We start from the raw sequence: 23,837 nt of genomic DNA, 5'->3' as shown, positions 1-23,837 counted from the left end.
TGAGCTTGCTATTTAAGTAAGATAGTTAAGCTCACTTATACAGCTTCTTAAATAACTATCTTTATATAATACTGCTAACTAGTCACTGCTTCAGTTCTGTTATATTATAAAAGTATATATTAATTATTACACTAATAATATATAATATTCTAATAATTTTATTAACAGAGATAAAAATGAAATAAAAGTTTAACTTAAGTTAAGATATTTATTATTATTACTGAGAATAATTATAAGAAGAAATAATTAAGAAACTTATAATTATAAAATATAAAATTATCAGATAGTTTAATATCTCTGATTATAGTATATCAGAAAAGTATAGTTTTTATAAAAAAGTAAAGAATAAACTTATATAAGAATGTATTTAGTTGTTTCATAAGTATTATTAATAATTATTATCAAATTCTGATTATATAAGCAATCACTGAATAAACTGAATAAGACTGAATTTAATCTTCAGTCTCAGTCTTATTCTGATTTTGAAAGAATGATTATCTTTCACAGTTTATTCTGAGAAATTACTTTCATTTCACTGTTCTTGTATTAAATCTGGTCATTTTTCATGCCATTTCTCTCAGAAATGATCCATTTTCAGATTTTTTTAATACTTGGTCCTGGTGAGACTCACGCTAAGAAATGTATTAGACCAGACCAAATGGGATCAAATGTGAAATTCATGGTCCCGCCGGCCAGTCTAAGAGTGATAGAGAAAGAGAGTAATAGAGGAAGAGAGTGATAGAGGCTGTAGAGGCCGTGGTGATGGTAGAGAGGGTAGAGGGTGAAAGGGGTGGTAAGGGGTGGTAAGGGGAGAGTAGAGATAGAGAGTGGAAGTGGTAGGGGGCGTTGCGGGGCGGTAGAGGCGGCGGTGGTGGTAGAGGAGGTAAGGGGGTAGAGGTAGAGAGGGCTGCGCAAGCAGCAAAGCGAGCGTAAGCGAGCGTTTGATGCTTGTAAATAAACAAGTGATTAAAAAAAAATATTCAAGACTGAAATTTTTGTTGAATAATCAACAAAATGAGAAATAAAAAAAAAGCGAAAGAAGAGAGAAATGAGTTCTTCTGTTGATTTAAGCAAGTGAGCTCATTACCACTGACTGTTGTAAAGGAAATGACTCCATCAGGTAAACCTGACAGATTTGAAGAGCTCTATAGCATGGTGACTGCAATAGCGGGTGACTAGTGGGTGATGAGGGTGATTCAAGAAGGGCGAGGAGGGTGAGCATGAGGTGAGGATGTGGTGAGGCTGGGGTGAGGATGTAGCAGCGAGGGACTGGCACTAATACGGAAGAGGAAGATCCAAATCTCCGATTAACTATGTAATTAATAGCAGACGGGGGAGGAAGGCGGGGAACGGGGTTGCTTCAGTTAGTTATTTATTAGTTATTCATCGTGTTGTGTGGCTGGTTTTAGAATTTCCGGGTGGGGAAAAAATTTCTGCAAACCTTGCGGGGGTTTTTTTCCTTTTTTTTTATTTTTATTAACTATTTCATATTGACATTCCTTTGGATTAGTTAAATACTTCCCCCACCCACAATCTCCTCCGCGCCGCTGCTAAGAGAACGGATTTTCCCAAGGCTTAATTCATGCTGGGCGCTGGGGGCCGCGGGCATTGGGGACGGGGTGAATGGGATGGAGTGGAATAGAATAAAAAAACACGAGGTTCTTGAATAGATAGATAACTACATAGAGGTGCGCACATAATAATGATGGAAGTTGGCTGTATGCGTAGGGATAGGATAGCGGCGGGGGTTGCCTGTAGTAGCATTCGAGGAGGATATTTAAATACACAAGGATAAGGTATTATTATATAAATATTTATGGTAACTAGCGGGTTCTGGAAGGAATGGCGGGAGGGGAGAAGGAACATTACATCAACGTGGAAGCAGTGGAAGCAGCCGACGATGTATGAAAAATATATAGAGATATATATATATATATTGTGTAACTACGCTGTATGTATAGTAAATATTTAACTGTTTGATGTTTCTCCACATGACTTCGTTAAACCTTCTTCAAAGGCTTCAAAGCACATCAGAGTCACCACTAGTTATTTATCCACGATTTCTGGTCTATTTAGCCAACAACCACCACAGATATTCAGACAGACAGACAGACAGACAGACAAGACACCACTTTCCGCGCCCTCTTCGCTGCCTCTTAAATATCAACAACAACAACCTCCACCACAACCATTTCCCACGGAATAGCACCCATTGCTGCTCTGTAACGCCTTCATCCGCCTCTCCTGGCCCCAATTCTATGACCCTGCGTCCGCATTCTCCCTTCCCCGAAGCTCATAGCTGCCTGTCGTGCCCTTGCCTGCCTGCTTGCTAGTCTGCTCCGTGCAGGGCTGGCGCTGAAATCTCTTCACTGCGTCTAAAATCGATTCATCTTCCGCCTTCCGCCTCCGTTTCCTTCTGGGCCCCCTCTACCAACTCCACCCTCCATTTGCTCCTCTTCTTCTCTGCTCCCGCTGTCTATTATTTTTTTCTCTGGTTCCTGCTGCTGCTGGGACTGGAAAATAATACTATACTCAACCTCATTAAGTTGCGTTGCACATCTGTCTCCTCCAGCCGTCCCCTCATATATCACCACCAAGTGACTTACCTCCACCTAACCCACCACTTCAACCTCTCGCTCACTCACTCCCCCCCCCCCCCCCCCTCCGGGGCGAACTACCGTAACGCTCCCTTTCTCCCTTCTCGACCGTATATGCCCGTACTAGCGACTGCTATTCTTCCCTCATAAACCGTCTCCGACACATCTTCGTTTTCATTCAATCATGGGACAGACTTTGTCGGAGCCTGTGGTAGAGAAAGTGAGTTGCCCCGCTTTGCTGCTTTGCTTTTGTTTGCTCAGAACACAGATCCCAAACGCCCGCTCTACGGAACCTGGAACCACCTTCCCCCCACCCTCTCAATTCATGGCTACTCGATTGTTGTTTTTCAAGGGACCTGTTTATTTCCTTGCGATAAGCTCCCTGCTTTCTGGCTTGGGGGCACGGACCTATCTTGTTCTGTGCCTGGTACATGACATTTACATGCCTCGAAGGAGGAAGAAGGAGACGCGAGGGGAAGGGGGACTACCATCAGGAGTTGAAAATCTTTTTGACCCTGGCTGATATTAAACCGTTTCCCCTTGTTTGTTTGTGATGATGAATCTTGCTAACATGGCGTGATTTTCTTCCCCGCACTCGTTGAATACAGATATCAGATGAAGGCCAAGATGAATGCGTACTCTACGGAGTATCTGCGATGCAGGGGTGGAGAATAAGTATGGAGGACGCACACGCCGCAGTCCTGGACCTGCAAGCCAAATACCTAGACAAGGCGCACCGTCCAACCCACCCCGACAAACGCTTATCTTTTTTCGGTGTCTACGACGGTCACGGCGGTGAAAAGGTCGCCCTGTTTGCAGGAGATAATGTCCACCGCATCGTTACGCTACAAGACTCTTTTGCAGAGGGGGATATTGAGCAGGCTTTGAAGGATGGCTTTTTGGCAACTGATCGGGCTATTTTGGAAGGTCGGTCCCACACACTCATATCCATTCAAAGCAATCTTACCTCTATAGCGATCTTCCATTTTACGTTTCACTTTCTCTCGCTTCCTCCTCCTCCTTCCTGTGTTCTGGACTAATCACTGCCAATTCCAGATCCTAAATATGAGGAAGAAGTCTCGGGCTGCACAGCTTCTGTTGCAGTCATTTCTAAGGATAAGATCAGAGTAGTATGTGCTCCTCCGTGTTTTTCTTCATTTGTGTCATGACAATGCTGTTGGTGGCTTTGTATATACTGATTGCATCCTCACAGGCGAATGCTGGAGACTCGAGATCTGTACTAGGAGTCAAGGGGAGGGCGAAACCGCTATCGTTCGATCACAAGCCACAAAACGAAGGTTCGTTTGAATCCATTTCTCCGCCTGCAATGTTTTATAAATTTCCCCAGCGATCATTTTCGACTTTGCTCATAATGTGAACAGGTGAAAAGGCCCGAATAAGTGCTGCTGGCGGCTTCGTTGATTACGGCAGAGTCAATGGCAACCTCGCACTGTCCCGTGCACTTGGTGATTTCGAGTTTAAGAAGAGTGCAGATCTCGCGCCAGAACAACAGATTGTTACTGCTTATCCTGACGTAACTACACATGAGATTACAGAGGATGATGAGTTCCTTGTGATTGCTTGTGACGGTATGATTTTTATCTTCCTTCGTTTCGAAGTTTTTTTTTGTTTTTTGTTTTTTGTTTTTTTTTGGGGAAAAACGCCCTTGTTCTGTCGTCTAACATGCTATTTTTAGGTATCTGGGATTGCCAGTCCTCACAGGCGGTGATTGAATTTGTTAGACGGGGTATTGCTGCGAAGCAGGAGCTATATCGGATTTGTGAAAACATGATGGATAATTGCTTGGCTTCTAATAGCGAAACGGGAGGCGTCGGGTGCGATAACATGACTATGGTCATCATTGGGCTGCTCCATGGAAAGTCTAAGGAGGAGTGGTACAAAACTATTGCAGACCGGGTTGCAAATGGTGACGGGCCATGCGCACCACCTGAATATGGTATGTTTTGTTCCCTATATCTGTCCCCACCCCCCACGCGTAGGGTCGTTGAGCTGACGAGGAATTTTATTTTATCCCTCCAGCGGAATTCCGTGGCCCTGGCGTCCGCCGTCAAGGAGACGAAGGCCTCGATGACTACGAGCCCGATCTCGACACGCGACTCAGAGGAGGGAGATCGGGTAGAATCATCTTGCTAGGCGATGGCACCGAAGTGCTGACTGACATGGGCGACGACGAGGATATGTTCGATCATACCGAGGAGGATAAGGATCTTGAGAGCCAGGTGCGCAAAGGCGGCGCGGGAGCTGGAACAGCGGATAGTGCAGAGGATACCGCTAGGAGCGAGCGAGGAGGTACACCGGGTCCCCTACAACAGCAAGGGCAGCAACAGCAACAATCGAATCGCCAAGGTACCCCTAACGCGCAGTCTGAATCGCCTGGTGTAATCTCTGCGTCTCCTTCGTCCACAAGTCCGAATGATATCTTACGCGGTAGCGAGAGACGGTCTACCTCATGATTGTTATTTCTTTCCTAAATTAATCTACACTTTTCTCCCTTCTTTTACATCGTCTTTCCCTCTCTTGTGTTCACCCCTATTTTCTCCTCAACAGTGTTTTCTGTCTCTTTTCCTTTCTTCTATTTTATTTTCCCTTAAAGATCTTGCTTGTTCCCGGGTACGGTATGATTCTTATTCTTTTTATTCTTATCTACGGTACAAACACACGCCTTCACACAACCACGCACACTAACATAACTCGGATTATTTTATGATATATAAGCTTTTTTCCCTTCTTTTTGCACCTTTTTTTGTTTACACTCGCAAAATCAAATATATAAGTTAATCGCCAAGGGCCTTTCCATCCCATCCCTTCTCCCCCTCTCCCCTACCGCTATCACCGCACCTCCATCCTCAACTTAAATCTTAAAGTATTCTGTCGGGGAAATGGATGTGATGTTGAAAGAGTTGAGCGACTTATTTTTTGCTTTGCATGTGCCTTTGATTTTTTTTTGGATTTTTAAGTGTGTTTGTTTTTCTTCCGTCCTTTTCTTCTTCTTCTCTTTGCTATTTCTGTCTCTCCCTTTCGCTTTTTCCTCTCTCTATCCTTGCTTTTATGATTTTCCTGTTATATTCTTCATGGCAACGTCTTGATTTTTTTTTTCTTTTTTTTTTTGCATGTGTAATCTCTATTTTACTGTTTTTGCTGTTTTAACTTTTTTTCGCAACTCTTACACATGCTTCGTCTGTGATTATTTTATTTTATTATTATTACTATTCCTCTGTCTTCTCTCCTTTTTATTTAATATATATATATATATATATATATATTTCTATATATATTCAATTCACTCTGATATATGGATATATGGACAGATATGACACTCCTGCGCGCGGGTCATAGATGCATACACATACGTGCACAGAGGCGTGAGCTCTATGTCAACTAGGCTTGAATTGATTTTGAATCTTTGAGTTGACGATTTGGGTTTTGATCAGGATAATACAGACGCCGGGAGGTATACAGGAGAAGAGGAGGGGGGGGGGAAGTTAAGCTATACGGACAGATCCGATCCGATAGAAGAGAAGAGAAGAGCATGGAAAGAAGACAGAACAAGTGTATATGTTCTCTCTAACATAGTAAACGTTGCATTTCGGCATTTAGTGTGCGGGTGCGGGGCTTTCCCGGCCTTTTTTTTTTTTTTTTTCTTTCTTTTTCTCTCTCTTGTTTTTTTTTAACTTCTTTATGGTGGTTGGTGGTGGTTGGTTGTTTGGTTGGTCTGGATTTTTTTCCTATGTTTTCCCGCCTATAGCAATTGGAGCGAAGAAGGGCAAGTCAGTAGTCTCTGGCTGGTTTTAATTCGGGGTTTCGGGGTTTTCCAATTGGTAGAGTTTTCATCGTTCTTCTTCATGTTGTAGTAGTTATGTGATGTGTATATATATATAATACATATATGTATGGAAAGTGCCTTGTTATGATAAAGTCAAGTCTGGAAGGTCTGGAAGGGGGCAGTGGCTTAGTCATCGCCCGTCTCGTCTTGCTGCGCAATGCAATGGATCAGAATAGCCTCATCTTTGCCTGTTTGGGACGGTTTTATCAACTACGCAGCGAAACCTGTCCTGTCCTATGTCCGTTTCTCCCTCCTCTTCCCCTCTTTCTCCCGCTATTTATTATTCTTATTCTTACCCCCGTTGCATCATTACCAGATCTCCCTTTCCCTCTCTCTCCCTCTTGTTTGCCATCCTAGCTCGCCCTTAGTGCCGGACCAACAGCAACCTCCACTCTTCCAATAATCTCCAATCCAACCTCCCAGCGTCTTGGTCTAACCAACTTACCAAGGGTGCAAATTATAGTGGCCCCTTCTCAGCCCGGCCAACCACTGCTTCCATCCTCCACCGCCGTCCACCGAGTGCCACTGTTCCCTGCTTCTTCGGCCAACGGCGTAATTTTGCGGGCTTGACTCTGCCCTGCACGCTCTGCTCTGCTCTTCCCGCGGGCCACAGGCCATGGCGTTTCTGGACTGTACTACGGAGTCCTATTATATTTAATATTATTCTGCTTCTTCGGATTGATCATCACTCTTCCTCTAAACCACCTCACCTAGCTTCCAACGCTTGATTATTGAGCGTTACCGTGCAAAACAATAAATCTCTGCTTCTTTTTCTCCTTGCTCGAATCTCTCCAGAGGAACAAATCCAATCCCCCCCTTGTTTTTCTTTTTTGCTCCCTTCTCTCCCAACTCCCCGCTGGTTACATCCGATCCTATCGACGGACACACACCACAACGGTTCTTCTCCCCTTTTTTCCCCAGCTCAACTTGGCTTTGGGCGTTGCTCGCCCCAATTGGACCGGATACAAATCGTCCCGTCGTCGAACAGAGTGCTTCCCGGCCAGCTCCTTCCAGTCCGTGCCAGGACGCGAAAGGGGGGGAAAAAAATTTAAAAAATAAAAAATAAAAATAAATTGCACAAAAACCAACCCTTGAACATCGAGAAAAGCCCACACACAACAACGTCTCTTTATCCTTGGTTCTATCTTCTCTTCCTCGTTTTGACAATTGAAATCATCGTTCGCCATCAGCTCATAGTCGGTACCAACATACACACACACACACACACACACACAAAATCAATTGACCATGTCGTCCCCCTCCTCCATCAGCTCCACGAAACGGAAGCGGAGCTCCTCCCACCTCACCGCAGCTCCCATCCCTAAATCCTCCACTACAGACCTCCTCCAGCCCTCCTCCCGTGATGCCTCTGGCGAGGACGCTGACGACTCTACCTCATCATCGGCCAAACACAAGAAGCCCTCTCCATCATCCACGGACGCCGCGACCAACCCACCCTCCAAACGGGCCCGTACCCGCTCCACCACAGCAGATAACTCTGCCGCTGCTGCACCAGTGACACCCGCCCACGGCACTCCCTCCTCCTCCCCTAGCAAAAATAACAACAATAGCATCCACAAAGAAGACCCCGGTGAACCCTCCGAGACCACCGAGGCGAGCATTGATATCGAGAAGCGGACGAAGCGGCATGCGGCGCCGTCGCTGTTCCGCACGCCGAGCCTGGCTGCGACGGTGACGACGGCTTCTGCTGCGACGGTGGCGGCGCAGGAGGAGGGCCGCATGAAGCCGCCTGAACGTGCCGGGCTGCAGGATCCGGCGGGCTATCATACCAACCCGCCGCCGACGGGGAGGCCTGTTCGAGTCTATGCGGATGGAGTGTTTGATTTGTTTCATCTTGGGTATGTCTTTTTTTTTTTTGGGTTTGTTCTGCGGCTACTTTTTGAAAGGCGAAACAGCTAATGGGAGATTTCTTTTTTCTTTTATATACATGATATAGCCACATGCGCCAGCTGGAACAAGCCAAGAAAGCTTTTCCTGACACATACCTTATCGTCGGCGTCACGTCTGACCATGAGACGCACAAGCGCAAGGGGTTGACCGTGTTGACTGGCGCGGAGAGGTCGGAGACTGTCCGCCATTGCCGATGGGTTGATGAAGTCATCCCCGATTGCCCCTGGATTGTCACACCGGAGTTCCTCGAGGAGCACAAGATTGACTATGTCGCTCATGACGATTTACCTTACGGAGCCGCGGAAGGAGATGATATCTACGCTCCGATCAAGGCGCAGGGCAAGTTCCTTGTTACGCAGCGGACAGAGGGTGTTAGTACCACGGGGATTATTACTCAGTATGTCGTTTTCTTCTTATTCTACCTTTGTTTGCTGGTGCCCACCGCACCCACTTTTTTAATAACACCTACCTAACCTTCCACCCCCCAACAGCATCGTCCGCGACTACGAAAAATACATCACCCGCCAACTAAAACGCGGCACCACCCGCCAAGAACTAAACGTCTCCTGGCTCAAGAAGAACGAGCTCGAGATCAAACGCCACGTCGCCGAGCTGCGCGATAGCATCAAGAATAACTGGTCCGTCACGGGCCAGGAGCTGGGTAAAGAACTGCGCCAGTTCTGGTTGAACAGCCGGCCCTCGAGTCCCGCGCGAAGTAGCGTGGATGGCAGCGGCGGCGGGTTTGTGTTTGGTGGCAGTCATCGAGGGAGTCCGGGGCATAATAATAATAATAATAATAATAATAACAATAACAACAACAACAACAATAATAATAATAATGGGAATGGGTCCTATTTTGGTATTGGGAACGGGAGCCGGACGCAGTTGGGCCGGTTGGAGATTCCGAGTCGGCCGGAGAGTCCCGGGGTTGGTGTTGGGGCGGGGCGGAGCGAGGATTTTGCGACGGGGTATAGTTTGGGTTTGATTGGGGGGGTTAGGGCTTGGGTGAGTTTGTTTGTACCCTTTTTCTTATTCATCCTCCGATATTAACATGGAAACAACCAACACCAACAGATGACCCGCAGCCGCACCTCACTTCACGACACAGAAAGCCACGCCTACCACGCGTCCTCGCCGTCGGGTAGCGATGAGGATCGCGAGAATGGAGATCGGAAAGCAAGTTCCTCGACACAGCAGCGGGGACGGAGTAAGGAGGCTGTTACGGGGTAGTGTGGTAGGCGGGCAAATGAGGCGGATAATAATACTGGGCTGCGTTGCTAGATGCTCCCATTTCGTCGGTTGTGGATGGTTTTTGACGCGGGGGAATGGGATGGGTCGGGGCGGGATAGGGTGGGAGAAGAGAGGTGGATGAGGTGTCTTTTTTCTCTTTTGGGCCGTTCTGTTCTCCTTCCTGTCGCAGAGGGGAGGTGGGATGGATATAAGGTTCTTTTCGGCCCTGGGCTTCTCGGGAGAACTACTCGGGGGTAAGAATGTGGTTATGTTTGTGTGATGTAGTCTCGGGGTATGCGTTTGTGTATGTGTATGCGTGGACTTGAGAAGATAGAGGTCTGAAAGAGGGCTGGCTGAGGGGGGGGTACGGTACAGAGAGGGGTGTCGTGTCTTTTTTTTTTTTTTTCTCTTATTCTCCGCTTTTCCTGGGTTTGTTTGTATGTATGTACATCTACATGTTGGCTTTTCGTTTTTCATTTTTCATTTCCTTTTCCGTTTTTAAATTTTTTACTAGATGGTGATCCGAAAGGGGAAAAAATGGAATGGGAAAAATGAATTTAAAAAAGAATGGATATAATATATGGATATGAAGAAGCTCAAAAAAAGTGAGATGGTGTTATATCTATGTATACGAGGACTTCCGTTTCTTTAAGTTACCTGATCGTATAAAATATAAAGGGCATTGGAGGTTGGGAGTGGCATTTGTATTTGTTAATGGGATGGAGGAAGAGAAAAAAAAAAACAAAAAAAGAAACAGATTCGAATATTGTCTGGGCATTTCTGCTGTAGTTCTATTTACAGTACATAATCAAAATGAATTTTTTATCTATCCCTATCCATCCATCCATCGCTATGCGTCTTTTATATCTCGTATATCATGTTCCCAAAAAGGGGGAGGGGGACAATACATACCATACCGCCTGGCAACAACCCCCCCCCCCCCTTTTCCACCTTCCAAGTCCTATCTTCCCTTTTTAATAGTTTCTCTAATATCCACGTCAATATACAGGTTCATCCCATCGTCTGTCCACTTTCTCGTAATGGGATGTGGAGATTCACCTCGCCAGCCCCATCCGGTTCAGCGCCCATTCCCATTCCCATTCCCACCACCAACATTATCATTGTCAAAGTCGTAATCATCATAATCATCATCATCATCGTCATCATCATCGTAATCAGCCAAAAGTCCCCTTCCCTCCTCTACCTCTGCCTCTGCCTCTGCCTCTGCCAGCCGTACATCCTCCGCGTTCCGGGATCGCGTATGCTTGGATCCTTCTCCCTCACCCTGAGCCTCAATAGCACCCCCACCACTGCCGTCCTTCTCCTTCCCCCGCTCCTTCACCAACGCAACGTAAATCGCACTGGCCAAAATAATCGCCGACCCAGCCCAACTAACCGGCGACGGCGTCGCGTTGAATACCAACTTGTCATACAGCAGCGCAAAGAGCATCTGCGTGTATACCATGGATGTTGCTTTTGAAATCCAGCGAGGGAGGAAAGAAAGGTTTCGCATTTTCTTCCTTCTTTCATCACTTTCGCTACTCCCCCGATGCGCGGCTTTCTTTCTCCTCCCTTCCCTAGGCACCTCTCGAACCTCCCTTACCTACCCCGTCCTGCTCTACATCCACATCCCTACCCCCCACCCCCCACCCCCACCCACGCCCACGCCCACGCCCACGCCAGCATTCTCACCCCCCCAGAACCCCTCCCACCTCCTTTTCCCTTTCTTCCATAACCGACGGCGGCGGTACATACGACAAGCCGGCCGTGAGCAAAAACTGCAATAGGAACCCGCACGTCCCCAGGCCGAGCAGGAGCAGAAGTTCCGCCATGTTGCCCGGCAGCCGGAAGCTGATGGCCGGTATCAGCGCGACGCCCAGTAGCGAAATGATGGTGGTTATGCCGCTGAAATACGTGACGCTGACGAGCGGGTGCGTGCGTTTCCCGATGATGCGGATGGAGGTGTAGGCGACCGTGGCGCCGGTGACGCCTAGGAGCGCAGCTAGGGTGCCGAGGGTACGTTGGTAGGGATCTTGGGCTGCGCCTGTCGCGGATACCTGCTCCTCCTGCTGCTGCTGCTGGTGCTGCTGCTGGTGATGGTGCTGTTCAGCAAACCCACGAAACAACGACGCGGGCCTTGCAATCAGCACGACGCCCACCAGCGACGACAGCGCTGCTAACTGCTGTCTGCGCGTGAAGGTCTCGTTGGGCATGGTTAGCGAGCAGGCGTAGCAGCTGCCGATGGGGGCTAGGAAGGTGAGCACGGTGGCTTCCGAGAGGGCGAGGTAGAGGAGCGAGTAGTAGAGGCCGAAGACGCCGATGAAGCCGCTTACGCCGCGTAGGAGGAGGAGGGGCCGGATGGAGCGGATGCCGAAGGGGTGGGGGACGCGGGCGTAGAGCATGTAGAGGAGGCTGAGGAGGACGGTCATGCCCATGCGGGCGAAGAGGATCTGTTTGGAATCATTTCCGTGAGCCTTTTTTTTCTTTTCTAGGCATTTATTGAGGGGTGGGATGAGATATCATATCATATATGGCATATGCAAGGTTCATGGTGTATAGTTAAGAAAACAAAATTGAAAAAGAATATATAGTACACACCTGAAACGGATGCATTCCCTTCCCATGGCTCCCATCCAGCTGCAGCGTACGGGTCATGACATTCATAGACGAGCCGAAGAATTGCGCCAGCATCACCATGACCATCCCCTTGCTCATGAGCCATGTGTGCCGGAGCTTGCGGCGCCATGATTGCACCACGGTGCTCCGTTTGTCCTCACTGCTTGCGCCCCTTGGTGGTTCGCAGCTGGCTGGAGGAGAGCGGTGGGCAAGCGTAGATTGAGAGCCCGATACATCATTATTATGAGTAGGAGGAGGAGTAGTAGTAGTAGTAGTATGGCTAGGTAGTAGGGCGTCCGCTGGGCATGAGTGTGAGCGGATGGAGGGAGAGGGAGCAACTGCTGCTATGACTGTGCACGGGCGAGAGGAAGATGATTGAAGTTCTTCGTCTTCCTCGGCGTATGTCTGTTCGGCATGCGCTTGTTTGCTAGGTAACGGCTCCGAGGGAGCTTGTTCGATAACTGTTATTATATCTTCTTCTGCTTGAGGGCATTGCTCATCAACGGAGGAGCTGTCTGGGGGTTGGTGTTCGAGAGACGAAGAACACCCCGCCGCCGCCCAGCTCTCGATTGGATGCGCGGGCATTATTTATTGGTCCCGGATGATGGTTAAATATGTTTTTCGCTTTTGTTTCGTTATATCAAAAACCCCACAGGAAGGTTTTTTAAGAAAGGGTAATCAATCCCTCGAAAAGAGGAGGAGAAGAAAAGAAAAAAGAAAAGAAAATATTAAAAAAACACCCGGAGCTGTTTCTTTTATACGCCGACGAACACGGGCAAAAGGGGAATCAAAAATCTAAACCTGCGCCATCAATCCAGCTCTTCTCTTGTCCGGCTGTCTATATTCCCCTCCACAATAATGATAATAAGAGGAGGGAAAAAAAGAAAAAAGAAACCCGAGATGCCGCGCGGGGAAACAAGCCGGCCAAACCACGCTACTAAGCGTAAATAGTTACATCAATCAGACTGCCTCGCCTTTGCCTGTGACTGACTGGTGGATGTTAGTTATTTAACCAGTCGAAGCTTTGCTCCGGGGATTGAGCTGAATTATGAACCGATGGCTGTGGCATACATGTACCCTGCATAAGCTCGGCCGGGTCGACGGCTGATTATTCGCCAATAAAAATGTATGTAGAATCCATGGATAGGCTTTCTTTGGCTTCCGGAGTCAGTTAGTTGTCCCGTTAAATAGCAGTAGTAACCGGTAAATGGTTCAACACGCTCGGTGTTTATCAAGGCTCTTATTATTAAGAGAAATATGGGGATGGTAAATAATTATGAAGGGGGGAGGGGGGGGAGGGGGGGGGGGGGGAATTGGCCGTAGAAGATGATATATAAATCTCGTGTGCAGCATCATTTCCACAGGATAATAAATACCACGGCAAAGAGTCGATTGTGAATGAGCAGGGGACCAATGTATCCTTCGGCCCTACCCAGTATACGAGGGGATACACACGCCATTTCGGCAGGCTCCAAGGCGGAATTTCAGATATAGCATCGCTATAATGGCATCGAGGGAGGACAAAAAAGTCATTCGGACGTTGTTAACATCCTGAATTGCGCTTTGACGCACGGTCTAGGCCCCTCGGTTTGTGAAGTGAGAGGCGGGGAATTGAGGTCCTCTAGTCCCGATTGGAATAAAAAGCAAAGAAGAAGAGCCGAGGGGAGTACAAACCTTGCCAGCCGTTGGAGTATCCGAAGTCGGAGAATTTGAACTGGATATTTTGGATAGATTCCCAGACAAATGGCTAATGTACAGTACATGTTGATAACTATTCTAATAGTAAGAATCTATATCTCTAGCAAAAACAGTAGAGGGCAATGAACAGCTGGAAGAATTTCCCTATAGGTCATGCAAAGTGATCGGTCGGAATAGGGGTATATGATAAGTACTCTCTTAAGGAGTAGGACAACATAGTCCCGTTAAACATGGCAGTCTCACACAAAACTAAACGTATCCCCTCCCTTTTCCATGAGCATATTCCCCAACCTCTTCGTCCCAACAATCCTCTCCATCTTCAAAGCATCCCATTTCGAAAACAACGCCCGCACCCCGCCCTCAGCTGCCTCCGCCGTGCCTGCAGGATCCAAGCCCAGGAACCCCACAATCTCCCCCCAGAAAACAGGGTTCTCCGGGACACCATACATAATCACCCTCTTCACCCCGCGAATTTGATAGCGGCGGAAATGGTGTGTTCGTTCCGTGTAGAGCAGGGCTGAGTGGCGGCCACTGAAGAAATGTGTTCGTGCGCGAGCCACGTCGCGTACAGATGTGTATTCCGATATCGCGCCAAAGGAGAGGTTTTCTGTCTGTGATGAGGTTGCCAGGTAGTTGCGAACACGGACGAAGTCTAGGTAGGATGGGATGAAGATCAGGGTACCCGATGCATGAGGCTTTCCTCCGCTGCCGGTCGAGCTGCGGACGAGAGATGAAAGTACTGCGCTGGTAAAGTACTTGAAGCGGTCGTCGGGGTCTTTCACGGGCGAGGTTGAATTGAAGCGGGAGAAAGTTTGCTTGACGGGGACGGGCAGTGGTATGTCTAGGATGGCACCTTCATATGTTGGGGTAACTTTGACTTTGCCAGCCGTGTTGTGCATCTGCGACGAGAAGAGGGCGTTTATTTCAGGGGTAATGAAGGATGAGAAGACGAGTGTCTGGCGGACATATTTGGCTTGGCCATCCAGGTACCAGTTGCGGACGCGGCTGAAATCACAGCCGTGAGATTCCTTCGGTTGAAGGTTTAGGTGTGAAAATACGTATTCGATATGTTCCCAGTTCTGCATTAGAAGGGCATCTGCTTGATCGACAACTGCCACCTCGATTGATGAAAGGAAATCAAAGTCTTGCTTTTTACCACTGTAACATTACATTAGTGGCTGATTTTGAATAGGCATCCTGGGATCGGCGTTCGTTATAACTTACTCCTCTTTATCCATAACCATCCGGAGACCCAGTGGACTCGCCAGGATAATATCGGAATTGTAGAACTGGGAAAAGTACTTGATGGTTTTCCGAGTGAACTTTAGCCCTAATCTGAACATGTCATCGTCGTTCCCACCGAACAATTCTCGAAAGTCGTCGGGTTTGTCCTCCCATGATTTATCGTCAGCCGCAGAGAAGGTATCGTAGAACCTGCTTTTATTTTCTTGCTGCTCTGCATGGTATAATTTAGTAATAGACTCCACAACCCGCACGCATGCCTGTCGTGTCGGTAAAATGATCAACACCTTTGGGCGGGTAAAGCCTTGATCTCGCAGTTCCAGATCTTGGTCAGGTTCCTTTTGTGAACGGGAATTGTTTTTCAACACCCTGTCTCGAGTTTTAAGGATGTGGTTTAGAACATGGAGGCAGTAGAGATCTCGGAACTTTGCTGAGTTGGATAACGTTCGCGCCCCAAATAGGAGGTCCTGGTAGCCGAAAATGTAAGGGACAAGGCCCGAGGTAAGGCTTTCAAACTTAGCGATATGGTCTCCCGCATGGTTGGCAAGTTTTTGCTTCAGCTGTGGGAAAATATTAGTTTAGTGACCTGTGGCGTTCAGAAGCAACGTCTATACATACCTTCAAACTTTGTAGCCCATGCGCGGGAGGTGGAAGCTGCACGGCATCCCCACCCGTGTCTGGATGGCTGAGCACGAGCCTGAATTTTCCTGGAAGTTCATTTTTATGTGTCTTCCAGCCTTTTGTTGAGATAACATTTATCTTTTGTAATAGCAATGAACTATCTACGTTTGAAAAGTGGGTTTCGAATGGATCCGTTGCTGAAGGAAATAGTTAGAATATAGAGGTATACTTGGTACTAAAAGTTTCCACATACCGTCATCCTCGTCTCCGGAATCTTCTGCTTCGCCTTCATCCACAGCAATGCCTTCCGCATCCTCGTCCTCTTCATCATCCTCAATTTCCGACTCGGACAAGTCAGCTTCGTCGTCAAGCTCCTCCGGCTCTTTAATCTGAACCTCCGTTTTCTTGGAGCTGTGCTCGACTTTCCGCCTTTTTCGAGCAGGCCCATTGGTATCTTGGCCAGCGTTGAACAGCTGCAATAGTGTATTGTATGGCTTCGATGTCTTTTTGTCTTCCTCGTCGTCATCGTCACTGCCGGAAGACAGCTCGTCAATTAATTCTACCTCATCCTCTGCATCTACATTGCCCTCAGATAAGCCAGATTCACCATCGGAGGAAGCTTCATGGCTTGGCTATAATTAGTTATTGTCATGTAGAACTTGGAGATAGAGAGAGAAACCTACTGAACTTCTTCGACCCTGGAGGTTTCGAATCTTGGCTTTCGGCCGCCGCGCTGCCCTCTTCCACGGCCTCCTCTGGCGCCTCGAGAATTGAAAGGCCTACTACCTCTTCCGCGTGGTGCGACCATCTCGAAATAAGTTACTCTGACGCTTTATTACCGTGTGTTGCGTTGTTGTTGTGCTTTCCTCTATGAAATGCGCCCCAGCCAAAAATATATATTTTCTGGTTGAGTGTTTGGTGGATCTTATCTTATCTTAGCGTGAAATCTCCTCTTGGGTCCGCACACACAATTTGAGCCCCATTTGTTGACGACCGCAATAGCAATTCTCCACGCCAACAAGACTCTCCCACCGCCGATACTGACGCTTGTGACGCCTGTGACGTGGGATCAAATTACAGATATAACTGCCCAGCATGGCTGATACCGATTCGTTCCTCCATCTCTCGCGGCCTCTGGGCCCTGCAGCCATTGGCACTCAACCCTCCACCGCCCCTCTCAACGTTGTGATACAACCACAAGTAAGCATATGAACCCCTCTGGGAAAACCGAAAATCATTATAAACATGCTAATACGTCTAATAGGCGATTTTCTCTATCCTCGATCATTCCCTTCGTCGCAATGCTGACCAGGAGCGGGTCATCGGTACTCTTCTGGGAACCCGATCCGAGGATGGCACCGAAGTTGAGATTCGCTCCTGTTTCGCCGTAGGACACACGGAAACAACCGATCAAGTCGAGGTTGATATGGAATACCAGAAGCAAATGCTTGCTCTACACTTGAAAGCTAACCCCAAGGAAGTTCTTGTGGGTTGGTACGCGACATCCTCAGAACTGAATACCTTCTCCGCGCTCATTCAGAACTTCTACGGCGGCTCAGGTGATGGAACATGGCCTCACCCAGCCGTACATCTAACTGTATCTACAGTTCCTGGGAAGGACATTGAGACTAGAACGTACATTTCAGCGCCTGTTGGCGTGACAGCAGAAAGGGCCGCTGACAGCGCTGCATTCATACCCGTTCCTTATGAAATCAGATACGGCGACGCCGAGAAGAATGGCTTGGAGGCGATCGCTGCTGCAAGGGACAGTGAAAATCGGACTGCCAATTTGTTCACAGATATTGAGGCCCTAGAAAAAGCCATCGAGGACGTTTTGGGCATGATCGATCGAGTATCGAGATACGTCGACTCAGTGATGGATGAGGAAGCGCCCGCTTCTACAGCGCTTGGACAGTTCCTTCTTAATGCTCTCGCCTTGGCTCCAAAAGTTGACCCTGCTGATATTGAAAATGACTTGTATGTTCTCTTTTTTTTTTTTTTTTTTTTTTTCTTTCTCCCCTTGCCGAATTGTACATTCGTTGTTCGAATACATTAACATTAACTTACCTGTGTTCGCAGTAATAACCACATCCAAGATGTCCTGGTGGTTTCCTACCTTGCCAACACCATCCGCACACAAATGGAACTTTCCAACCGATTAGCAACTGCCCAACTAACCCTCGGTGGCGAGGGTGCGGGAACTGCTGCTGCAGGCGGCTCAGGAGAAGCAGGAGGACAGCGAGGCGGCCGCGGAGGCGGTCGGGGACGGGGTGGCCAGCAACGAAATCAAGACCGCGGTGGAGTCGAAGCATGAAGGGAATTTTTGATACATGCAATTTTCGCAATATGCAAATTGCAACTAAAACAAATACCAACCTGCGTCCAATGGTTCATCCATGCATCAAGAGTACATTCCTAGTTTTCTCTTCCTCGGGATGTAGTCGGCGGATATGACTTTGCCCCTGATTTTTACCACACCATTGCAGTGTTGCTCGGGTTGGGGCAAAAGCAAGGCGTCATTGGAGTCGTTTTATTGGAATCCATTTTTCATTTCTTTTTTCATCCTTCCTGTTCCTTATCCTTCATGATCTTCTTTTGCGACTTTTGCTGGTTTATTCAGAAGACGGCAAAAGGGTATTGTCTTAGTATGCGGACATGACGCGATGAAACGTATGTAGACTGTTTTCTTTTGTCATATCGGGATATCGTGTCTACTGTGGAAAAGCGAGTGCGACATGTCAATGAATGATGTGGTATAGAATCTTAAATTAGACTTAATTTTATCACCCACCAAGGCGCGTTTGAATTGCACACGTAATCAAAGATATCAAGAGTGATTGAACTCTTGCTACCATTCTGGTTGCTTGTCAGCCCAGCAATCTGATACGAGTGAAATCCAATCATTGTTCCCAAACGCCATCGCAATGCAATATAAACACAGCGGCATCTAAATAGACTAATCGAGTAAGGAAAATGAACCTTTTCACCTCCTAATCCAACGCGTCACATTAAGCAACGGAGCCCCCAGCACTTCTCCGCTTCTTCGACAGGTCCCCGTCAGAAACCGAATCCGCCCCTCTCTTCCCCGTAGCCTTAACAGACAAAGCCTTCCCCTTTCCTTTCTTCCCTACCGTTGTCCCCGTTCCAGTCCCCGCCCCTCCAGCCACAGACCCATCTCCACCATCAGCAACCGACTCAGCCAATTCCTCCAGTCCCTTCTTCCCACTAGCCCCGACCTGGTCATCGTTCTGGTCAAAAGCTCTCCTGGCCTCTTTGAGCTCGCGCTCGATGCGGAACAGTTCCTGCACACGGCCTAGTTTGACGGGGTCACGGCGGAGTGCGAAGCGGAAGTCGTCCACTTTGATTTTCTGACGGCGGGAGTATGTGGCGCATTGTGCGGCGGAGTGGCAGGTTTCGATTATGAAGTCTGTCACGATCTCGTCGAGGACGCGCAGGGTTTCTGGGAGGGGTTCCTGGGGGTAAGAGGGGTGCGGGGTTGGGTCCCCGTACGCGTGTAGGAGGTGGCGTACTGTTCATCCATTCGTTAGGTTATTTGGCAATACAACCCCCCCGAAAAAAAAAAGACAACAATTAAAGTAACAAAGACGGATATGGAGGAGTAACATACATTCATTCCCAAAGTTCAGCTGGCCTTGATGACGAGTAAGTCGAACCCGCGGTTCAGCCATGCCGTTAGTCAAATGTCTTAATTTGCGGCGGGCTCGATAGTTGGCGTTATTCGGTGCCTTTGTTCCGTCATCTGTCTTCTTGGAAGGAGCAGATTCCTTTCCTTCAGCTATCGGATTCGATTCCGCGGGTTCCAACACGTGCTCGAGCTTGTAATAGTCTCGAATATGTGTGGGAAAATGGAACAAGTACTCGAAATCGCCGAGCCTGATATTTTGCTTATCTGGTGGAGGTTGGGGTTGAGCCATGGCGCTTAGGTTAGAGTTGGAGTGGCGCGCGTCTAATAGTGACTTGGCAGTGTTATGCGATATGGTTGGGCAACGAAGCGATGAAGATGAGCTAAGCAGGCTAGGGTGCTTGTCGACACTTAAGTGGTGATGATGATGATGCTGATGTTCATGTCTCTATTTATCTTGTCTTAAAGGAAGTTCGTGGATGAATGAACGGCCGACGCGTTGTGAGAATCCGAGCTTATATAAAGGTGAAACTGCCCTGGAGGATTTATTTCATTTGGAGTGTTGCGGGGGCCTACAACTGAAACCGTCTTCAACAAACAACAAAGCAATCACTCACTTCCACCATGGTAAGTAACAAGCAAGCAACTCTCAGATCGCGTCCATCCCGTAGCAGCTCTTTCCTTCGTGCTGTTCACGTTCACTCTCTTTTTCATCCAGCAGCTACTAATGGGACATTCCTTTCTTTCTTGACAGACTGCCCTTTTCAACTTCCAATCCCTCCTCCTCGTTATCCTCCTTATCATCTGCACAAGTACCTATGCCCATTCGATAATGCCGGGGATTATGGATCGCAACCAGAACGGGTACGCAAGTTTATTATAGTGGATTTATTTCTACGTTTTACTATGTCTGTTTTCTTTGACTAACCGCCGTTCGGTGGTGGAATGCATATAGCTTCTTCGGGATATTCTGGAAATGCGCGCGGGTTGGGGAACGGCTAAGCCCGTACGTCAGTTTATGTTGTCTGGCTATGGCTGTAAGTTTTCTTCATTCTTTCTCTTATTCTCTTTTCTCTTTGTTTAAAAAAAATTATTGGGTGGAAATAGTGCATTTCCAACAATGATTTATTTCTGGGCTATTTCGCGTTTTGATGAACGGTCTTTACTAATGCACAGTGATGGATTCCAGATATCTCTATTCATGGGTCAGTGAAAAAAGGAAAGAGCTGACCCTCTTCCGTGCGGGAGGATCCATCATTAACTTACGGAAGCGCATGGCGTTGGGAGTTCCGTGTTGTTCATAAAGCGGGCTTTTTTTTTTTTTTTTTTTTTTTTTTTTTTTTTTTTTTTTTTTTGCTTTTCACTTATATAGTATGAGGATACCCTGAACACTCACAAACCAATAATCAAAGATGAGATTTCTGCATGAAATTGTCTCTCGTCTTTTATTCAAGGGCAGATCAATAGCCTGCCTGAGCTAAATATCCTATAATGCATATATACAAAAATTCTGAACATAGCTCTACATTTCCATAGTTGACACTGTACAGTACAAACGAATTAAACAAAGAGAGATCCAAGTCTAAATAATTTACATGAACAAGAACACCACCACCGAGGGTATTGGTATAGCTAGGAGGGTGATTCATCTGTCATCTCCGCATTCTCTTGACTTTCAACTGGCTCGTCGTATCCTTCGATTTCGACTGGCTCACTGAGTCCTTCACCTTCAGCTAATCGATGATTTGCATGACCAGGGATTTTGGTGGCCACATTATCCACAAGAGCAAGTAATCGATCACGGTCGTGGATCCACCCCATACTATTCAGTGTATATTCATCAAGAGCCCATCCCTCTTTCATCATCGCGTTCACTGCATTGGCAGTCTCATCCACCATTTGCATAGTGGAAAAACCTGCGACGGCTACATTCCAGGTGACTTCATTGAACTTCAAACCCTGCTCCTGCATCATGCTTCGAATCTTTTCGATAGCGTTGGGATGCCGATCGCGGATAAACGCGGTGAGGATAATGGTCCATGTCTGGACAGTCGGCTTCACTTGCTCCAGTTGGCGGTTGTTTTGAGACCGGAGAACTGCAGTGGCGGGAAGTGGCTGCAGCATCTTATCCAGTACCCTGACGCAATTCCGCATCCGACCTGAATGCCGCCGAGCAAACTCCTGGACGAACACGTTATATATGTAGTCGCTTTCCGCTAGTGGTCCGAACGATTCATGCCCTTGGTCGCGAAGGTTTATAAAGCGATCAAAAATATTGTTGACGACTCGCCGATTCTGCATCCTCAGAAATGCAGCAATCATAATAACAAGAGCGTGACTCGAGGGAGGGGGATTTCCAGATACTTCACGTTCTTCTAGGGCGAACTCGTCTACCCGAACGACACCTAAATCCACGAGAGGCTGGACGTCATGTGCTGCGCTGTATATGTTAAGCATGCGGCCGAAGACATCAGCATCTCCCCACCCTTCATCGGGATTGACGCGGTCCAGTGAATAGAAAACGTGAAGCAGCTTGCTGGTGATAAAGGGGTTCTTCCTGAGGGACTCCTGACTACTAATTTCCCGTATTATCACATCAAGATGCTGAAGGTCACGGCGGGACACAGCATCATCTAGAAGCGAGATATAGGTATAAGAATCTGGTGGAATGCCTTTTTCCCCCATTTCATGAAGAACGTGCGGCACTGATGCTGGGACTTTTTGCTTTAGTGCATTGCGATAAATGATGTTTAGCATGGGTTGATTTAATGGCACGCCAATTTTGAGTATTTCCGGTAAGATCCTAAAGTATCGATCGTCGTTCTCCTCAATGACATGGTCCAAAGTGAGGAGCTTGCAGCAGCGTTGTTGCACTCTCGGATCTGAGAGAAATCGAGTGTAGTCAGGGGTATCCGTAATTAATCCTAAAGAGCTTAGTGCCCTAGGGATATCCTGCCGCTTGGTAAAGAGGTCCATTAAGTATGTTGCTGTCTCAAAACCAATAAAAATTCTCCGATCTATGATTGTGGACAATGCCTTATTCAGATCTTCGGGCGCACTTCGCTTAAGAAATAGGCGTATTCCACGTTCATACGCCTTCAGGACTGGCCACTTCTCTGGGTTTAGGCAAGTTCTTAACGCCTCGTGATAGTGTTGTTTAGACCGCTCATCCCGTGTAAGCTCTTCATAGTGAAAGGCATCGAGATAAAGAAAACATTTCGCGACCATGCTAAAAGGAGGAGCTGGGAAAACATCTGTCGCTAACAGAAATGCCAGAGACGCTCGAGGAGAATTGAGGAGTAACCACAATGCAATGGGAGGCCATAGTGTCTCCTTTGGCCGACGGTGAACTCGGCTCCACTTCCTTGCCAAATGGGTAGGATCTTCCGCAGTCCAGTCGACGCCAGTTAGCCACTCCAGAGCGTCTTCTTCATGATCAAGTTTCAGCTTGTCCCATACAGTCTCCATATTCTCCCCTCTGACCTTATGCGAGAACACCAGTCCAAAATTTTCGTTCCAGTCGGGATGAATGAGAGTATCAATGTACAGACACCTTGATCTCACTGAGTATTCGTAATGATACTGACTGGGAATTAAATGGCGGCGGGTCTTGCGAGCTGTCGAGGCTATTGCCTTATTTATAAGTTCTCGGAATGTTGATCTCAGCGGCGAACTTGAAGGAGGGAAAATCTGGCCCGTGCCGCCATCGGATCTTTCTGTGTTCGGTTTTTGCGACGGGTTCTGTGCAACTGCCTTCTCCAAGGGAAATTTTGGTGAATTTTCCGCGCCAGCGCTGAATCTGTTATTTTCAAGGGGGATATTTTGATTCCCGTAGGTATCTTGGTCCGACTGATATACATTGCTGGTTTCGGATAAGGTGGTTGGGTGAGATGTGTACAATCGACGTTGGATAGCGGAATTGTATAAGCAAGAGGTCGTGAAACCCCTCTGCAAGGGGATTCGTCCCATATGCGGAATTGTAGATGCGTCGGGGAGATGTCGAGTTTGTGACGCTGGGTTCCGGAATTGCAACCTGCGGACGGAGAAGAGGGAAGAGAGGAGTCCCTGTTCAGCAGACATGGGCCATAAAACATCCTGGTCCTGGACATTTTCGTAGCGGGGCCGGGCTCGATTATGATAATATCTAGTTACATATCTAGGCAAAGTGACTTCGCGGCGGAAAGCATGGTGTCTAATTGACAAGCGCTTGCTGGCTTGCGAGCACCGATGCTCGCAGTGGTAAACACTGCATGGGCGAGCGAGCATGCAGGGACGCAAGCATAGAGAGCGCAACTGAAGGTATCCAATCTGTATATGCCACTCACATAGCTTGTAAACCTGGGATAATTGAGACGAGAATTCAAGGGCGCGAGTGGATTTTCGTATCTCGAAATCGCTGCAGCCGAGAAATTCGAACTCACCTTTTCTTTTTTGA

The 23,837-nt window shown here is 47.6% G+C and overlaps 9 protein-coding genes across 10 annotated transcripts; 4 read left to right on the top strand and 5 right to left on the bottom strand.

Annotated features, from left to right (window-relative positions):
* The first annotated feature begins 1,412 nt into the window (after positions 1–1,412).
* Positions 1,413–6,209, top strand: BDBG_03885. Of its 2 annotated transcripts, XM_031721447.1 has the most exons (8): positions 1,413–1,951; positions 2,093–2,817; positions 3,206–3,524; positions 3,654–3,727; positions 3,811–3,895; positions 3,980–4,186; positions 4,294–4,554; positions 4,638–6,209. In XM_031721447.1, the coding sequence occupies exons 2-8, from the start codon at positions 2,782–2,784 to the stop codon at positions 5,069–5,071; spliced, it is 1,416 nt and encodes a 471-aa protein (XP_031577994.1). In that variant the 5' UTR covers positions 1,413–1,951; positions 2,093–2,781; the 3' UTR covers positions 5,072–6,209. The 2 variants fall into 2 exon arrangements, with proteins under 2 accessions (XP_031577994.1, XP_002625826.2); XM_002625780.2 differs by having other exon boundaries at positions 1,442–2,817.
* A 51-nt stretch (positions 6,210–6,260) lies between these two features.
* Positions 6,261–10,417, top strand: BDBG_03884 (choline-phosphate cytidylyltransferase). Its single transcript, XM_031721446.1, has 4 exons — positions 6,261–8,300; positions 8,399–8,749; positions 8,844–9,357; positions 9,427–10,417. Exons 1-4 carry the CDS (start codon positions 7,690–7,692, stop codon positions 9,580–9,582), a joined length of 1,632 nt encoding a protein of 543 aa, XP_031577993.1. The 5' UTR covers positions 6,261–7,689; the 3' UTR covers positions 9,583–10,417.
* Positions 10,418–10,660: 243 nt separating this feature from the next.
* On the bottom strand, positions 10,661–11,047 carry BDBG_16898 (uncharacterized protein; the record flags this gene model as incomplete). Its single annotated transcript, XM_031724755.1, has 1 exon — positions 10,661–11,047. One exon carries the CDS (start codon positions 11,045–11,047, stop codon positions 10,661–10,663), a length of 387 nt encoding a protein of 128 aa, XP_031577992.1.
* A 223-nt stretch (positions 11,048–11,270) lies between these two features.
* BDBG_16897 (uncharacterized protein) lies at positions 11,271–12,783 on the bottom strand (the record flags this gene model as incomplete). Its single annotated transcript, XM_031724754.1, has 2 exons — positions 11,271–12,032; positions 12,181–12,783. The coding sequence occupies 2 exons, from the start codon at positions 12,781–12,783 to the stop codon at positions 11,271–11,273; spliced, it is 1,365 nt and encodes a 454-aa protein (XP_031577991.1).
* A 696-nt stretch (positions 12,784–13,479) lies between these two features.
* Positions 13,480–17,766, bottom strand: BDBG_03882 (DUF1253 domain-containing protein). The gene is made up of 5 exons (XM_031721445.1): positions 16,443–17,766; positions 16,013–16,386; positions 15,757–15,956; positions 15,121–15,698; positions 13,480–15,054 (listed from the first exon to the last, which is right to left on the bottom strand). Exons 1-5 carry the CDS (start codon positions 16,565–16,567, stop codon positions 14,136–14,138), a joined length of 2,196 nt encoding a protein of 731 aa, XP_031577990.1. The 5' UTR covers positions 16,568–17,766; the 3' UTR covers positions 13,480–14,135.
* BDBG_03881 (eukaryotic translation initiation factor 3 subunit F) lies at positions 16,014–19,128 on the top strand. Its single transcript, XM_002625776.2, has 3 exons — positions 16,014–16,959; positions 17,024–17,736; positions 17,839–19,128. Exons 1-3 carry the CDS (start codon positions 16,855–16,857, stop codon positions 18,071–18,073), a joined length of 1,053 nt encoding a protein of 350 aa, XP_002625822.1. The 5' UTR covers positions 16,014–16,854; the 3' UTR covers positions 18,074–19,128.
* BDBG_03880 (transcription initiation factor TFIID subunit 13) lies at positions 18,143–19,763 on the bottom strand. Its single transcript, XM_031721444.1, has 2 exons — positions 19,388–19,763; positions 18,143–19,288 (listed from the first exon to the last, which is right to left on the bottom strand). The coding sequence occupies exons 1-2, from the start codon at positions 19,692–19,694 to the stop codon at positions 18,768–18,770; spliced, it is 828 nt and encodes a 275-aa protein (XP_031577989.1). The 5' UTR covers positions 19,695–19,763; the 3' UTR covers positions 18,143–18,767.
* BDBG_03879 (S-adenosylmethionine-dependent methyltransferase) lies at positions 19,136–21,086 on the top strand. The gene is made up of 4 exons (XM_031721443.1): positions 19,136–20,029; positions 20,157–20,266; positions 20,358–20,439; positions 20,592–21,086. The coding sequence occupies exons 1-4, from the start codon at positions 19,882–19,884 to the stop codon at positions 20,630–20,632; spliced, it is 381 nt and encodes a 126-aa protein (XP_031577988.1). The 5' UTR covers positions 19,136–19,881; the 3' UTR covers positions 20,633–21,086.
* Positions 20,691–23,811, bottom strand: BDBG_03878 (pentatricopeptide repeat protein). The gene has a single exon (XM_002625773.2). The coding sequence runs from the start codon at positions 23,666–23,668 to the stop codon at positions 21,035–21,037; it is 2,634 nt and encodes an 877-aa protein (XP_002625819.2). The 5' UTR covers positions 23,669–23,811; the 3' UTR covers positions 20,691–21,034.
* Between the last annotated feature and the right edge of the window lie 26 nt (positions 23,812–23,837).

Source organism: Blastomyces gilchristii (assembly GCF_000003855.2).
Source record: "Blastomyces gilchristii SLH14081 genomic scaffold supercont1.6, whole genome shotgun sequence".
NCBI classification, from domain to species: Eukaryota; Fungi; Ascomycota; class Eurotiomycetes; order Onygenales; family Ajellomycetaceae; genus Blastomyces; species Blastomyces gilchristii.
The sequence above is the reverse complement of the archived record's forward strand: the minus strand, read 5'-3'. Positions and strand labels throughout refer to the sequence as shown.

Excerpts from the sequence above, each read along its gene's own strand:
- BDBG_03885 (XM_031721447.1), top strand. The coding sequence starts at position 2,782 with ATGGGACAGACTTTGTCGGAGCCTGTGGTAGAGAAA. Across the intron at positions 2,818-3,205 it reads CGGAGCCTGTGGTAGAGAAA|ATATCAGATGAAGGCCAAGA; the intron begins GTGAGTTGCCCC and ends CGTTGAATACAG. Across the intron at positions 3,525-3,653 it reads TGATCGGGCTATTTTGGAAG|ATCCTAAATATGAGGAAGAA; the intron begins GTCGGTCCCACA and ends TGCCAATTCCAG.
- BDBG_03884 (XM_031721446.1), top strand. The coding sequence starts at position 7,690 with ATGTCGTCCCCCTCCTCCATCAGCTCCACGAAACGGAAGCGGAGCTCC. Across the intron at positions 8,301-8,398 it reads TTTGATTTGTTTCATCTTGG|CCACATGCGCCAGCTGGAAC; the intron begins GTATGTCTTTTT and ends TACATGATATAG. Across the intron at positions 8,750-8,843 it reads ACCACGGGGATTATTACTCA|CATCGTCCGCGACTACGAAA; the intron begins GTATGTCGTTTT and ends ACCCCCCAACAG.
- BDBG_03882 (XM_031721445.1), bottom strand. The coding sequence starts at position 16,567 with ATGGTCGCACCACGCGGAAGAGGTAGTAGGCCTTTCAATTCTCGAGGC. Across the intron at positions 15,957-16,012 it reads TTCCGGAGACGAGGATGACG|CAACGGATCCATTCGAAACC; the intron begins GTATGTGGAAAC and ends TATTTCCTTCAG. Across the intron at positions 15,055-15,120 it reads ATGGTTATGGATAAAGAGGA|TGGTAAAAAGCAAGACTTTG; the intron begins GTAAGTTATAAC and ends GTAATGTTACAG.
- BDBG_03881 (XM_002625776.2), top strand. The coding sequence starts at position 16,855 with ATGGCTGATACCGATTCGTTCCTCCATCTCTCGCGGCCTCTGGGCCCT. Across the intron at positions 16,960-17,023 it reads ACGTTGTGATACAACCACAA|GCGATTTTCTCTATCCTCGA; the intron begins GTAAGCATATGA and ends TACGTCTAATAG. Across the intron at positions 17,737-17,838 it reads GCTGATATTGAAAATGACTT|TAATAACCACATCCAAGATG; the intron begins GTATGTTCTCTT and ends CTGTGTTCGCAG.
- BDBG_03880 (XM_031721444.1), bottom strand. The coding sequence starts at position 19,694 with ATGGCTCAACCCCAACCTCCACCAGATAAGCAAAATATCAGGCTCGGC. Across the intron at positions 19,289-19,387 it reads GCTGAACTTTGGGAATGAAT|TACGCCACCTCCTACACGCG; the intron begins GTATGTTACTCC and ends ATGGATGAACAG.
- BDBG_03879 (XM_031721443.1), top strand. The coding sequence starts at position 19,882 with ATGAATGAACGGCCGACGCGTTGTGAGAATCCGAGCTTATATAAAGGT. Across the intron at positions 20,030-20,156 it reads AATCACTCACTTCCACCATG|ACTGCCCTTTTCAACTTCCA; the intron begins GTAAGTAACAAG and ends CTTTCTTGACAG. Across the intron at positions 20,267-20,357 it reads ATGGATCGCAACCAGAACGG|CTTCTTCGGGATATTCTGGA; the intron begins GTACGCAAGTTT and ends GAATGCATATAG.
- BDBG_03878 (XM_002625773.2), bottom strand. The coding sequence starts at position 23,668 with ATGCTCGCTCGCCCATGCAGTGTTTACCACTGCGAGCATCGGTGCTCG.